The sequence below is a fragment of the Eptesicus fuscus genome, chromosome 19 (assembly GCF_027574615.1).
Source record: "Eptesicus fuscus isolate TK198812 chromosome 19, DD_ASM_mEF_20220401, whole genome shotgun sequence".
NCBI classification, from domain to species: Eukaryota; Metazoa; Chordata; class Mammalia; order Chiroptera; family Vespertilionidae; genus Eptesicus; species Eptesicus fuscus.
Window position 1 is genome coordinate 36,538,236 of NC_072491.1, and position 15,488 is coordinate 36,553,723.

At 38.0% G+C, this 15,488-nt stretch overlaps 1 protein-coding gene across 6 annotated transcripts in view; it reads left to right on the forward strand.

The window, feature by feature from the left end:
• Positions 1-15,488, forward strand: part of SGK3 (serum/glucocorticoid regulated kinase family member 3) — a 112,398-nt gene that overhangs the window by 68,596 nt on the left and 28,314 nt on the right. For 4 of the 6 annotated variants that reach the window (XM_054708292.1, XM_054708290.1, XM_054708293.1 and 1 more), the window contains 3 exons: positions 2,578-2,650; positions 7,035-7,110; positions 13,748-13,835. In XM_054708292.1, the coding sequence (XP_054564267.1) occupies positions 2,578-2,650; positions 7,035-7,110; positions 13,748-13,835 (237 nt within the window). Of the gene's footprint in view, positions 1-2,148; positions 2,190-2,577; positions 2,651-7,034; positions 7,111-13,747; positions 13,836-15,488 lie in introns of all 6 variants that reach the window. The other 2 variants (XM_054708294.1, XM_054708295.1) reach the window with 2 other exon arrangements.

A 15,488-nucleotide genomic window follows, 5' to 3' on the forward strand; every position in this document is an offset into this window, starting at 1 on the left:
CATGTACCTGGGTTGCAGGCACATGCCCTTGACCGGAGGTGTGCAGGAGGCAGCTGATCGATGTTTCTAACTTTCTATCTCTCTCCCTTCCTCTCGGTAAAAAATCAATAAAATATATTTTTAAAAAAAGAAAAGAAAGAAAGTATGAAAACCAGATGTACAACTTAAAATATATTTTAATGTTATAGAATATTAGAAATAAATCCTTTACATCTACCTCTCTAATAATTGCTAATCATCATGGTATTTTTTGGTTAAATTTATTGTGTTTTCTTTTGTTACTTAGTTTTTCTTTAATGCATACGCAACTGAAACTTACTGTATATAGTTTTAAATATTGCTTAGTCAATATTTAACATATTAATTAAGGCAGTCATTTTTTTACTCTAAGTGAAGTCACATTTTTGAAACAAACTAATAGCCAGTAAGAGTTTGTACATGAGAATATCTTCTGTAACTTTTTTCAGTGATTTAAAAAAAAGTAGTTTATATTAGAGGCTGGGTGAGGGTTGAATTGCTAGCTCTATTTCAAATTCTTGGATACCAGTATGTACATGACTAGCATTTTTTTTAATGATTGTACACATCTGCCTATCAGGATACCTGGGTTATACTCGGGTAAAAATAGCATGATGTAACAACACCTTTGCACACTTGCACAGAGAGTTTATATGAACTTAGATGAGACCAGATTTTGTTCAGTGAACTACTAATTTGAGATTTCTTTATGTATTTTGCTTAAAAGATCACATAGGCCAGATTTACCTTCTAAACATGTCTCCTTTTGTAGAACTGTAGGGGATGTCATCCAAAAACTAACCAGTAAGGAGCCTGCATAAGTTCAAAGCTTAGCATCCTTGGGATGGTTTCTTTTTAAATATGTGGTGATTAATTAGGTGGCGTGGTAATATTTGAGTATCTTTAAGGGTAAACGTAAAGTAGGAATGTTTCTTTTGGGCATTTCCCCACCATGATCATGTTCTTTCTCTTTTTCCATCAAACATCCCATTTCAAGTATTTTTTTAGACAATTTTCTTAACATGTAGTTGAGTTTTTATTATCCATCTTCCTCATTTTTCTTGTATTTCTCCTTTTTTGTTCTGTTTTTTCTTCTTCTCGTTTCCTCGTTTTCTGGGTCTGCCTTTCTCATTTTATATAACCCCTTTCAATTCTGCCTCCTGGGGTGAGGGGCAAAGACAAAAACAAGGGAATAGTATTAGTTGTGTTCTTTCAAACTATAGGAGTGAGTTTAAACTAAGCCTGATTTCCCTAAGTTTGAAAATACAAATTCTTATGCTTCTTTTACAATAAAAGACAAAAGTATAATTTCTAATCTCTAAGCATTTTAATTATCGGTTAAATGTGCTTTTATGACTGTTTACATTTTTAAACTTTTTATTGTAGAAATTGCTGAATACCCACAGAGGTAGAACGACTAGTACAAACACAGAAAATAATATAATGTACCATCCAGCTTCAACAATTAAATGGCCATTCTTATTTCATCTCTGGCCCTAGCCGGCCCACTGTAATTCTGAAGCAAATTTCATTTATCATATCATTTCATCTGTAAATGTTTTAGTATCATCTCTGAAAAAAGATAAAGGTCCTTAGAAACACACACACATAATATTGTCACATCTAAAACTAAATTAATAATGATGTCTTACCATCAAATAATCACTCAGTATTTATGTGACTGGTTGATAGGTCTATTGAGTGTCTTTTAATCTTCCACCTCTCTTATCTTGCCTTCACAGCTTTTTGTGGAAAAAGCAGTGTCATTTGTCTACAGACTTTTCAGTCTGGATTTTCCTGATAGCACGCCAGTGGTGTAGAGTGATTAATACATTCTTCTGTTCTTTCTATTTCCTGTCAGTTGGTCGCTAGATACATAGTTTCTGTGTGTGGGGGAGAGGGGGGAGGGAGGACTCTTACCTGAAGGTTATAATAAAAATAAGCATTAACCCTTATTTATGACTTTACTGCTACAAACTTAAGTTCTTCAGGGCCTAGTTGTTCCTTCTCGGGGCATAAACAAGTCTGATAAATGTTTTAGAACAGCAGGAGGGGGAAGGCTGAAGTAGAGAATGTTAAAAGCAACATTCATCAGCTTTCTTAGAAAACAATTGTAATCTGTTCATATAGAGAGAACACCAAGATCACATCTTCCCCTGAGGTAATAAATGGTGAGTAATATGTATTCAAAATTTATATACTAGATGCTAGTCTAAGCACTTAACGTACGTGATTTCCTTTAAGCCTCACAACAAGTCTGTAAGGTAAATGCTAAATTTATCCCTCTTTTACAGGCAAGAACACTGAGGTACAGAGATGTTAAGTAACTTATCAAGGTCACAGAGCTGCTAAGTGTTCTATTGGCACAAAATAAGATGATTAGACAGTCTGTGGTATTTTACTGGTATAACTTAATATGGTACATTTGATCATGTTATAGTTAAAAGTATGTCTTAACAGTGGACTTCCTTGCAAATAGATTGTATTTTATTTTGGTGCGTGCATAACTAGAAGACTTACAAAATTAAGTTCATGTGATGTTACTTTTTAAAATTCTAGTTAAAGAAACAATTTCCCACTATGGCCCTGAAGATTCCTGCCAAGCGAATATTTGGTGATAATTTTGATCCCGGTAAGCAGTAACTTCATAGACCCAGACATAAGTGATAGCTGAAGTTTGAAGACATAGTTAACTCATTCATTGTACTGTATACTAATACAAATGCTTACAAAGCTAATTAATCTCAGGCTCTATGAAAAGAATGTCTCAGGAAGGTGCTTACTGTGTACCAAGCACTGTTTTAAACACATCACATGTTGTCATTCATTGAGTCCTCACAACAACCCTCTGAGTTGGGTATTATTATTATCATCACTATTTTATAGATAAGGAAACTGAAGCATAGTTAGGGTCACAGACATCTAGTAAATGTCAGTTTTGGAAGTTAAATTTAAGCAGTCTAGCTTCAGATACATTTTTTTTTTGTCCTGAAGGATTATTTGGGGTACTTGGCTAACCTCGAAGGGCGTACTTTGTTACATCGAGAAGCATTTATTGAAAGTGTACTCTGTACCAGCCCCCTACTCGCCTCTGAATGGAATACTAAAAAAATGTCCTATTGCTCACCCTTGGGGAGTGTAATGCCACAAAGGATCTCAGGAATCTGGAGCCCGTACATCTGAAGCCCTAAGCCCGGAGCTTTTCACTAGAATCCGAGAAATCAATCCATTCACAAGTGGCTACTTATAGAGAGACAGAAGTCTCCTTTTCTACCAGGCATCCTATCAGAAAAGGCATCTATCTTCGTAGTAGGTGAATCCTAACAAACCAGAGAGCCCTCCCTCCACACCATCTTACTTCCTCAATTAATTTGCTTGTAACCCTGTAATCCATTAAACCTGTGGTTCCCTACATGTCTGCTCTCTTCGTCAAATTGCTCTCTACTAAATAGCTTTCAAGTTGCTTATCTTTACTGCACTTTTCCCCATTCTTTCCCTCCCAAACCTCTTCATTGTACTGTGTGGAATTCTGCCCACGATGAACAACCTTCTCTTTATCCTTCATCTTTTCCAAATTACTCTCACATTCCTGCTTTAGTTAAAACTTAGATTTCCCCCTGAGGCTGCGGGATGACCCCTTGTAACCCTCTCAACTGGAAGCTCTTTATTTTTTTTACACTGTATGAAACTCAGGATTGGTGAGGATTCTCACTTCCCCTAGTATATGTAAAATTTTTATTCGCATTTGTAACTACATCATTCACAGGAAACTAGAGGCTAAGCCACTCTCCCTAGCCTCACAGCTAATTTGTGGAGAATTACTCATCCAGGTTTGTTTGTCTCTCTTATTCCCTTACTCTGTACTCTCTGCTTAAAGCATGGTGCCTTTAGAAACAAAATTCATAAACTGTGCATTTTCTTTTAAAATTACTTGTTTGGAACATTACAAAACTCTGACCCTGTTTCCTGATCTGAAAGGTATGCGTTAGGGATGAAGGATCTCTGTGGTCCCTGCGGGCTCTAAATATCCTTTGATCGTGAATATAACCAGGTCACTCTGACCACCAGTAATGGTGTTAGGACAAAAAAACCCAAGGTCTCCTTCAGTGAAAATTTGATTTTTTTTACCCGCTGTCCCACAGTGTTGAGAGATTGTCTCCTTTTGGATGATTTTTCTAGAAGCACTAAAATGACAAAGAAATCTTTATAGGTCAGTTTAATACTTATTCTGGAGACTAAAGCTTTCATTTTATTATCTAAGCATTATGTTCTTTTGGACCTCGAATTGAAAACTCATTTTAATAACAACAGATACATTCACATAAATTCTTTTTTTATAATTTAAGTTAAATTTATTTTTAATAGAATATTATTAAATTTTATTTAAAGTACATTTTATTGTACTCAATAGTATAAGAAAAAATACAGTAAAATTCTAAGTATGTTTCACATAAATTTTTAATTGGAGAGATTTTTAAAAATATATTATCTCCAACTATAATTCCTTTTTTTTTGGTAATCCTCGTCTGAGGGTATGATTTTAGAGCGAGAGGAAAGGAGAGAAAGAAACATGAATGTGAGAGAGAAACATCAACCGGTTGCCTCACATACACACCTCTACCGGGGGTCGAACCCGCAACCTTTTGGTGCATGGGATGATGCTCCAACCAACTGAGACACCTAGCCAGGGCTCCAACTGTAATTGTTTATTTTTATTTTTATTGTTTCTATTTATTATTCTCTATACCCATAATCTGAAGCCTAGATTCTCTAGGCCATTGTTATCATCGCTCTCCCATCTACTAGGCCTGGAGATAGAGTAGTAGCCTTCTTCCTTTCTTCTAGAACATTCTCCTTCCATCCCCTATAAAATGCCCGCAGCTTCTTTAAAAACTTGGAATTGCCCCTAAATTCTGACTATTACTGATCTTCGTTTTTCATTACTGACTTCTTTTATTTATCTTCTTTAGGGCTTTCAAAACTGTTTGAAGTCAGTAATGAAGTGGGGAGACAAGTGGCACTTAGTGCAGCATGGGGTACAGCTCCCTGAAGGAAGCAAATCAGTCTCTCTTATCACAACCCGTCTCCCAGTATTAAATGTACCATCAGGAAAAATCCACAGAACAATTTAGAGGTGCTTCCATGTAATCACTAGATTTTACTTAAATATCTCAAATATAGTCATTCATTTTAGTTCTCCCTCTATGTTACTAAATCCAGTTCCTGAAAACAGATTGTCTTTCAGTATAGTTTTTTTAATATATTTTTATTGATTTCAGAGAGGAAGGGAGAGGGGGAGAGAGAGAGAAAGAGAGAGAGAGAGAGAAACATCAGTGATGAGAATCATTGATTGGCTTCCACCACCCCCACCACCCCACTAGGGATCAAGCCCTCAACCTGGGCATGTGACCTGACCAGGAATCAAACTGTGACCTCCTGGTTCATAGGTCGACTCTCAACCACTGAGCCATACCAGCTGGGCAAGTATAGTTTTTAATGAAAACCTCACATATGCCTTATGTCTGGTGACATAAAGAATGCCCTTGGAAGAGTTTTATAAGATACCTTCCTGAAATTCTTCAAGAAATCCATAGTTGAAAAAGAAAAAGCTGCCAAGTGCATCTGTATCTAAGAGACCAGATCTAATTTATATTTGTTCTTTTATATCCATACCTTACATTTAAGAAATGGAAATAAAACCTACATGACTAGAAGCAAGAGTTTAAATCATTTTATTAAACCAAATCTCACTGTTAAGTTGAATGTTGTTTGTAGGTTTTTATGGAGACATTCACTGTTTTGAGATACTCCCTCAAGTCTCCTGTTTCTTCAGTTTTTAGAATATACAGGTACTCCTTGACTTACATTACATTCTGATAAACCCATTGTATGTTGAAAATATCGTAAGTTGAAAATGCATTGAATACACCTGATTGAATACATCATAGCTTAGACTAGCCTAGACCTTAAACGTGTTCAGAACACTTACATTAGCCTGTTGTTGGCAAAATCATCTTGTTGCCATAGAGAATATCATACTGCATATTGCTAGCCTGGGGAAAGATCAAAATTCAAAGTATGGTTTCTACTGCATGCTTAGCTTTCTCACCATTGTACCACTGTCAAGTTGAAAAATCCTAAGTCTAACCATTGTAAGTCAGGGGCCATCTGTATTTCTTAAGAATTTGAGTTTAGGATGATGGCTTTTTGATGCAATAACAACAAAAATAGTAATAGCCGAAGATGAAGCTCTTTTCTACCAGGCATTCTACGGTAAAATCATATGCAATCACATTTAATCCTGTAACAACAGTATGAGGTATAAGTATTGTTCTTGTTCCCATTTTACAAGTAAGGATTTAAATCTTAGAAAGGTTCAAGGTCAGTTAGCTAATAAGTAGCAGAGGCAAGAGACTTGAATAAAGTTTTCAAATTCTAAGAAACCTTTGTGCTTAACCTTTATTGCTCAACTGCTGTTGCATGAAAGTCAAAACCCTTTGAAGATACTGGACAATTATTTGTTAGGAAAGTGTTCCAGTGTATTTTTTTAAGGGTGGGTTTGTTTGTTTTTTAGCATCAGAGATTTGATGAAACTCAAGTAACCGATTAATCATTCCCCAGTTGCGAGGATTTCCAGTAATTCTTGTTTTGTTTTTAATTAGCATGATTTTTTTTCAGTCACCGGTGTCATAGTGTTAATTTTTATTTCTTACTTGTAGCGCAGGAGGAGTTGGACAAAGCGAATGCTCCCAGTTTTTGTAGTGAATCTGTTTAGAACCTAATATAGTCTCTCTTTTTGGAGAATTTTCTTTTGGGAGATACGCTATCTGCTTTATTTTATTTTTATAATCATTGTATTTATGGATTTTAAAATATGTATTTCTAAGTATTTGTTTTTTTATTGTAAATCAAGAAACATAAGTTAAGAAGTGGCTCTTATCTATTCTTACATAACTGTATTGATAATTACATAGTCTGACATAAAGAATCCTAATAGCGTATATCTCTCTTAACAGATTTTATCAAACAAAGAAGAGCAGGACTGAATGAATTCATTCAGAATTTAGTTAGGCATCCAGAGCTTTACAACCAGTAAGTAATTTTCATTGTGTTCTGAAGAGGCACTGAAACCAAACCTAAGACTATTGAATAAGTTACTGATGCAGATTTTATATGTTCTGTGGAATGTCCATTGTGCTACACATAATGTGTGTGTGTGTATTTGTAAAATCTTCCTCAAGCATTTCCCCCTGGTGGTTTGTTTTTTGTTTTTTTTGTATTGTTAATCCTCACCCAAGGATATTTTCCCATTGATTTTTAGAAAGAGTAGAAGGGAGAGATCAAGAGAGAGAGACAGTGATGTGAGAGGGAAACATTGATTGGTTGCCTCCTGCAGGAACCAGAGCTGGAGATGGAACCCGCAACCAAGGTACATGCCCTTGACCGGAATCGAGCCTGGGACCCTTCAGTCCGCAGGCCAACGCTCTGTCCGCTGAGCCAAACCGGCTCGGGCTCCCCGGGTATTCTTAACTCATCTTTTGACTATCAACTTAAGGTCCTAGTTACTTTCTTTCTGCCTTTTGCACTTGTAATTGGTTTTGTAGGTTAAACTTGAAAGGAATTTGTATAGTGCACAGTTAAAACAGTTTGCTAATTGTTCAGTGTTACATTTATCCCTGCATTCAAATAGCATTTAGTAAGTACTTTCTGTGTGCATTGGGAACATCAGGAGTGCTGAGTGTCATTCCTATGTTCCAGAGGCATAGGCTTCCAGTCTAGTGGAAGAGACACATACAGTCTATCAACAAGCAATTAAGCTAGGAAAGATTTATGATAGAGGTGTTAGAAGGTAACAGAAAAATACGGCCAGCTCTTCTTGGAAAGGTCAAAGAAGGCTTCCTGGGACTTAGAGGACGTGCAGTCATTCAAGAAGAAAACACAGAGAGAGCATTCCAGGCGAAGGGAGCCGTGCGTGTGCGAGTCTACAAAAAGCCTGAAATGTGCAGGACGCTTAAGTATGACGGGAACACGGAGTAGATTTTCCTTAAGGAGATAAGGCCGCTGAAGAAGTTGGCAAGGCTCAGGCCCACGTGCCACCACTCTTGTTCTCTTCCATCGAGAGGCCTCCCGCCCTTCTCAACACAGCATTCCAGGCAGCCACCCGCATGGTGCTTTCACAGCCTGTGTGTGTGTGTGTGGTGCTAATGAGTTCAAACTCCTTCTAGAGACCAGCAGCTGCCCAGGGAGGCAGAAAGGGTGTGTCCGATCAGAAATACCCGGGAACGGGGTTTGAGATACGTTTTCATTTTGAGTCCGGTAATTTCTTCATGGGTATTCATCATGTTTATTGTGATTTGTAATTTACATGTATGTTACTTGTATGTGTAAAGTATTATATTCTAAGAAATAAAGAGGACAAAGTGTCTGTAGAGCTGCTTCACAGCTTACCTTTCTACGTAGACATAAGTAAGGGTTGCGTTACGGACAGTGATGCAGATACCACACTCTTGAAGTCTTTTCAGATCACAGCACTGAAGGACTGTATTTTTAGCAATTGTTCTAAAAGCAAGGTGGTGTGTTTTTTTTTTTACATTACCTTTTGTATAGTTCTTTACAGTTTACAGTAGGTTTCTGCCATTCTGAGCAGGTTCTCTGCCCTCCTTCTTTTGACTCACTTAATGTAACTTACTAAGTACAATACTTACACTGAACCTCACCTAGCCCAGGTTTTCTGCCCATGCTCTGGATTTCCTCTGACCCCCACAAGGGACAGGGTCGGGGAGGTCCAGTAGCTGCAGTAGCCCGGAGGTTAGCCAGTGCACTGAAGAGCAGCTACCTTTTCATTCAGGGCCTCAGCAGGCGACCGAGGGGCACAAAATTGAGGAGGAACCTTGAACTCAGGGTTCCTATATCTGGTGTATTCCTCAGCAAATAGCCTTTTATTGTTAGGCGGTTTGTGTAATTATTTTTTAAACATTGTGGCTTGTTTGAAATGTAATTCATACATCGAGATATCTTGAAATTGCTCCTTCATTTCAGAGAGAGCCTCACATGGACTAAGTATGGAATAAATGGTGGTGGAGGTGATTATTTTTCCTAGTATTTTGGACAGTGTTACTCAGAACTTCCAACATTAGATCTTAAACTCTAAATATTCTGTCTAGATCTAGAAGAGTGGTATTATAAAGATGGTATATTTGATTTTATAATTCAACTAAAAGCAATTTGATTGTTGTTTTTAATATGTTTTTTATTGATTTTTTTTTTTAAAAAGGAGAGAGGAAGGGAGAGGGAGAAAGAGATAGAAACATTGATGAGAGGGAAACATCATTGATCGGCTGCCTCCTACATGCCCCCTACTGGGGATCAATCCTGCAACCTGGGCATGTGCCTGACCGGGGATTGAACTGTGACCCTTTGGTTCCTGGATGGATACTCAACCACTGAGCAACACCAGCTGGGCACAGTTTGATTGTTTGAACCTATATAAATTATATATTAACATTATCCTATATAATAAAACCATAGCCATACCGGTTTGGCTCAGTGGATAGAGCGTCGGCCTGCGGACTGAAAGGTCCCAGGTTTGATTCCGGTCAAGGGCATGTACCTTGGTTGCGGGCACATCCCCAGTAGGGGGTGTGCAGGAGGCAGCTGATCGATGTTTCTAGCTTTCTATCCCTCTCCCTTCCTCTCTGTAAAAAATCAATAAAATATATATTTTTTAAATATAATAAAACCATAATATGCAAATTGTTTGACTGGGCATTTGACTGGGAGTTCGACTGCTCACTATGATGTGCGCTGACCACCAGGGGGTGGCGCGGAACATGGTGGGCATCGGTGACGCGGCGCTGGCAGCAGGCGGCAGTGGAGGTGCTGCTGGCTCTGATGGGCCCAATGAGAGTGGGACTGCAGCAGGATGGTGGAGCAGGTGAGTGGGCGGTGCCAGGTCAAGGCGGGTGTGAGCAGGGGCCCAATCGCCCCACCAATCGCCCTGCAGACAGCAACCAGGGGGGGCGGGGCGGGGGGCCCGGCCCTGACCGATTGTCCCACAGATAGCGGCCAGCAGGCTCTGATCACTCAATCGGGGCCAGGCCTGGGCTGGGACAGGGATCTGGGGGTGGGTGGCGGCGACCAACCTCCTGCGGCGCTCGGGTCAGGGGCTGTGACCTCTCGCCGGCTACCTGGGGGTGGGGGTGACGGGGACAGAGGTGCGGTGAGAATGCAAGGTGTCCACCAAGCTCACTCTCACTCCCCCTGCTACCCTCCCCCGGGACGCCAGGGCTTGCATGCCGGGGAAGCCCCAATGCTCAGGTGCCGGGCACCCGTGTGGCCTCTTCCTGGAGAGCTGGGCCGCAGCCGCTGGAATCGCAGGGGCCGGTTGGGTTCCCCGTGGGTTCATGCAGGAGCCAGTCTGCGAGGCCTGCCGGGGAAGAGTGCGCTACCTGCCCAGCTTCCATGCAGAACTACTGGGGAGCCCAGAGGCCCATGCTGTGCACCGGCCCTCAGAGTCTGGTTGTACTCACTGCATCTCCGCGTGGCGACTTGGGTGCTGTGACTCAGGCGGAGGGGATGCCCAGGGGCCCAGGTGCTGCCCAGGGCCCAGAAGTCAACTGGGACCTGCCCTTCCACACCAGACGCTTGTGCTTTGATCGCTGGCCTGGTCTAGGGACCACACCTGTGCATGAATTTCGTGCACCGGGCCTCTAGTTTTATATAATACACAATTCTTACGTTTACAACCCCATGGATTTTTACATACATATACACCTTGTAAGGACCATCATTCTATTTAGGATATAGGACCTTTCCAGCACCTCAAAAATAGCTCAAGTTGTTGTTTTTAAAATAATTTTAACTGACATTTTTCTTTTTAATAAAAAGTGATATTTCATATTTTCTGGATCTTATCTATTGTTAATGGAACTTTGTTAATGTTCACACTCTTCATTTGAACATCAAACTATTTATAAAATAGTACAGATTTAAGAGAGCAAGAAGCCATTCAGCAAGTGCATCTTGAACTAGATCTATTGTGGTTGTTATTAGTGTGTGAAATGAACTTTAGAAAGTGCTTTACTTCAATAGAGAGAAGTTTATTTTAAAAACAACTTCATTAAAATTGATTTTTAAAATAACTAAAAAATTGGAATAAGTTAGTGTTTCTCTTATAAAAAGAGGTTTTCTGAGCATATTGGCAGTGCTTGATGTGTTACAAAGTAAAACTGACAAATTTGGCTAATAAAAATCGTTTGAACCTCCCAAATCACAAGTGAAATTAAAATTTAAAAAAATATAAAAAGCTTCACATGGCCCTAGCTTGTTTGGCTCAGTGGAGAGAGCATCGGCCCTCAGACTGAAGGGTCCCGGGTTCGATTCTGGTCAAGAGCACATACCTCGGTTGCAGGTTCGATCCCTGGCCCTAGTCTGGGAGCGTGTGGGAGGCAACCAACCGATGTGTCTCTCTTACATCAATGTTTCTCTCTCTTTGTCTTTCCTTCTTCCTTACACTCTCTAAAAATCAATGGAAAAATATTCTCAGGTGAGGATTAACAACAAAAAGTTTCCCATGATAAAGGACAATAAATAAATATACTTAACATGGAAATAGCTCATGCAGATAATTCACACTTAAGACACCAAAAGAAAAATGGAGAAAGCACATTGATTTACAAAAGAGGAGCTACAAATGGCTGATTAGTCACCCAAAATAACTGAACATTTCCTTCCCTATTTAAGAAATGCAAATGGAAGCAAAAAGACCTTATTTTAGCTTTATTGTAGTATATAGCACATATAGGAAAGAGCAGAAATCATGATTGTACAACTTACTAAATTATGTGAAAGTGAATACACCTGAGTTGCCACCCCCCAGGCCAACCAATAGAACGTTACCAGAATGCCTGAAGCCCCTCACATATCTCCTCTCCACCTCTCTTCTAACCCAGAGGTAATCATTCTCCAGATTTTTTAGCAGCATAGATTAATGTGTTCTGTTTTTCAACTTTATACAAATGAGATCATACAATACATACTCTTTATCTGGCTTATTTTCAACAATGTGAGAGTCACTATGTTGTCACATATAGCTGTGGTTTGTTCTGTTCCCATAGCTGTATATATCCCATTGTGTGAATAGACCATAGTTTATCCATTCTACCACTGATGGACATGAGAATTGTTTCCGTTTTCTGACTATGATGAATAATGTTGCCATTAACATATATTTTGGGGCACATGTGCAAGCATTTCTGATGTATCTTGGAATCCTGGGTTGTAGAGTATATACAGGGTTCAGCAAAAAGTGGGTTTAATTCGTATGGAAAATGATACAATAATCCTATATAATAGAAGGGTAAATATGCAAATTGTCCCCTTGGGAGTTTGACCGACCAGGAGTTCAACAGCTCACTATGATGTGCGCTGACCATCAGGGGCAGCGTGGAATGAAGGAAGGCCCCGATCGGCCCTGATCGCTGGCCAGGCCTAGGGGCCCTACCCATGCACAAATTTCGTGCACTGGGCCTCTAGTTAATAAATAATTGTACAAGAATAAACTCTGTTCTGCATACTCACAGCTGTAAGCCTACTTTTGTGCCACTGTATTTAAACTTGCTAAGAGAGTAGATCTCAAAGGTTCTCCTCACAAGAAAAAAAAATTGTAACTGTGTATAGTGATGGATGTTAATTAGACTCATTGTGATCATTTTACAATACATACAAATATCAGGTATATCTCAAGAAGAAAAAAAGAACAATTTTGTAGACGGTGCCTCTGATACAGAGATTGAATCATTGCTCGGGATTGTCGTTCGTCCACACAAAGCCCCTCTTTTATTTTAGTTCATTTTTTTCTCTTCATCTTTGATCTTCACTCCCAATTCTTCATTCCACTATTGATACCCACTTTAATGTGTTTGTTATATTAATCTTTGGATACCTGCTTACTGACTGTTGCTTTGTGTTCCTAAGTATTTCATATACGTACACACATAAATGGAACTGTGCTGTAGTTCCTTGTTTCTGCCTGCTGTAGGCAATTTCTATGCTTGCTTACTCATTTCTCTAGTGGTAGATGGCTGTTTTGCTTCTGATTCACTGCTGTAAGGAGTGTTGCAATGAGTATCCTAGTTACAGGCCTTTCACTGAACCTGTGCATAATTTTTTTCTGTGGTTTGTTCCTGGAACTGGACTTTCTGGGTCAGGGAAATGCATACACAGTCTCACCAAGTACTGCCAGATTGCTTTTCAGAAAACTTGCCTCATTTTACATTCTCACCAGTAATACATGAGGATGTCTCTTTCCCTATATGCCTACCAACTTTTGATATTATCTATCTTTCTAATTTTTGCCATTTAATGGACATATAGTGGCATCTCATTATCTCATTATTATTTTAATTTGTATATCTTGTACTATTAGTGAAGTTAGGCATCTTGATACATTTTCTTACCATTTGGGTTTTGTCTTTTGTGAACTGACTATGCCTTTGCCCATGTTAGATTCTCTATATTTTTAAAAATAACTTGCTTATTCGTTTTATAATAATGAATATTAATAGATTTTGTTTGGCTTTATGTTGTTATTCATGTTATTATTTAATCCACGCTTATTGAATTCGCTTTACTATAAATGGTATTATAATTATTTTTATTTTCACTTTAAAAGGGAGAAAAGCTGTAGAAATACTTTCAAAGTCATAATAAAGTTAATTTTTGTTTTTAGTCCAGATGTCAGAGCGTTCCTTCAAATGGACAGTCCGAAACACCAGTCTGATCCATCTGAAGATGAGGATGAAAGAAGTACTGAGAAGGTAGTTAAAAGGGAATGTATTTTTTAACAGAAAAAATACCATTCCCCAAAGATGAAGTTATTGACAACTTTAGGACATATAGTTAAAACAAAGTCATTTTATCCATTGTAAATTTTCTGTTCTGTAGAATACATAAAAACAAATGTGCATACTTCTTACTGATCACTATTATAAAATTTATAAATGAGCACATTTTATAATAAAAAGTAATACATGTTAATTAAATAGTTTTGAAAATAGTAAGAAGGGAAGTATTACCCATATTATCAGACCCAAGTAATTTTTAACACTTTACTGATTTTTCTTTCTAATCTTCTCTTAACATATAGTGATTTTTCAGAATTATCTGATTCTAATTATATAGTGTATACAGTTTTGTATTCCACTCTCTTCACTTTACATCTTATTCTTTTGGTCACTGTATGCCTGCCTGCATCTTCATCACTATACTTGAATAGGATATTTTAATTTTTTATTTATTTTGATTTTATTTTTAAAATATATTTTTATTGATTTTAGAGAGGAAGGGAGAGGGAAAGAGAGATAGAAACATCAAAATGAGAGAGAATCATTGATTGGCTGCCTCCTGCACGCCCCCTACTGAATATTGGGCCCGAAACCCAGGCATGTGCCCTGACCAGGAATCGAACCGTGACCTCCTGGTTCATAGGTCAGTGCTCAATCATTGAGCCACACTGGCTGAGCGGATATTTTTATTTTTTAAAATAAATTACGATAAATATAATAAGCTCATGCCTTATTACGAAGCTATTTTCTGCATTTACTTTAAAAAGTATCTGGGAAAGGTAAATTATAATAATTTAACTAGACAGATTATTAGTTAGCAATTCAAATAATAATTACAAGTGTTATAAATATGATAATACCTTTATAATTCAAAATTGATTATTAAAATATATACATGCAAATCAGAGGTTTGGGGTTGAAGGGCATTTTTGTTTTTATAATGTCTTTTAATTATGTCATGGTTCTCTTTTTGTAACTTAAAAGATAATATTAAGAGTTGGAACATGACTGTCCCATAGCTAAAACCTTCATTTGATAATAGATGTATTCCTTTTTTGCAATTGCTGGAAAGTAGTAATGGTTCTCTGAGGCCCCAAGGGGATTCTCAGTTAAGAGAACAGGTTTAACTTTTCGATCTGTGACATGGTTGCTCCTAGGACAACATAAAAGGATATTTTTATATTATACTTCTGCGACTAATACAAAGAGAAGCTGGAAAGCATTTGTAACAAATGAGGTAGAAGGAATAGTGTCTATATAAAAAGCTCATATAAATGGATTTTTCAAAAGAATGATATTTAAGATCCCAGTAGATAAAAGAAAACAGAACATGAAATACTGTTTCTAAATAAATGTTAAATGAGTTTTTTTTCTCTCTACCAAGTTAACTAAAATGTAACGTAAATAAAATACTGTAGGACTGAGAAGGTAAGGTACAATGGGCACCCTTGGGCATTACTGGTGTCATAAATTTATGCAACTCTTTTGAAAGCAATTTGGCAATATGAGTCAGACATAACTATTCATGTCCTTTGGGAGTTGAGGCCAATGAAATAATCCTTCCTATGGAAAAAAGATAAATATGTTCGGTTTAGTATGATTTATAATGAAAAAGTAAAATCACGT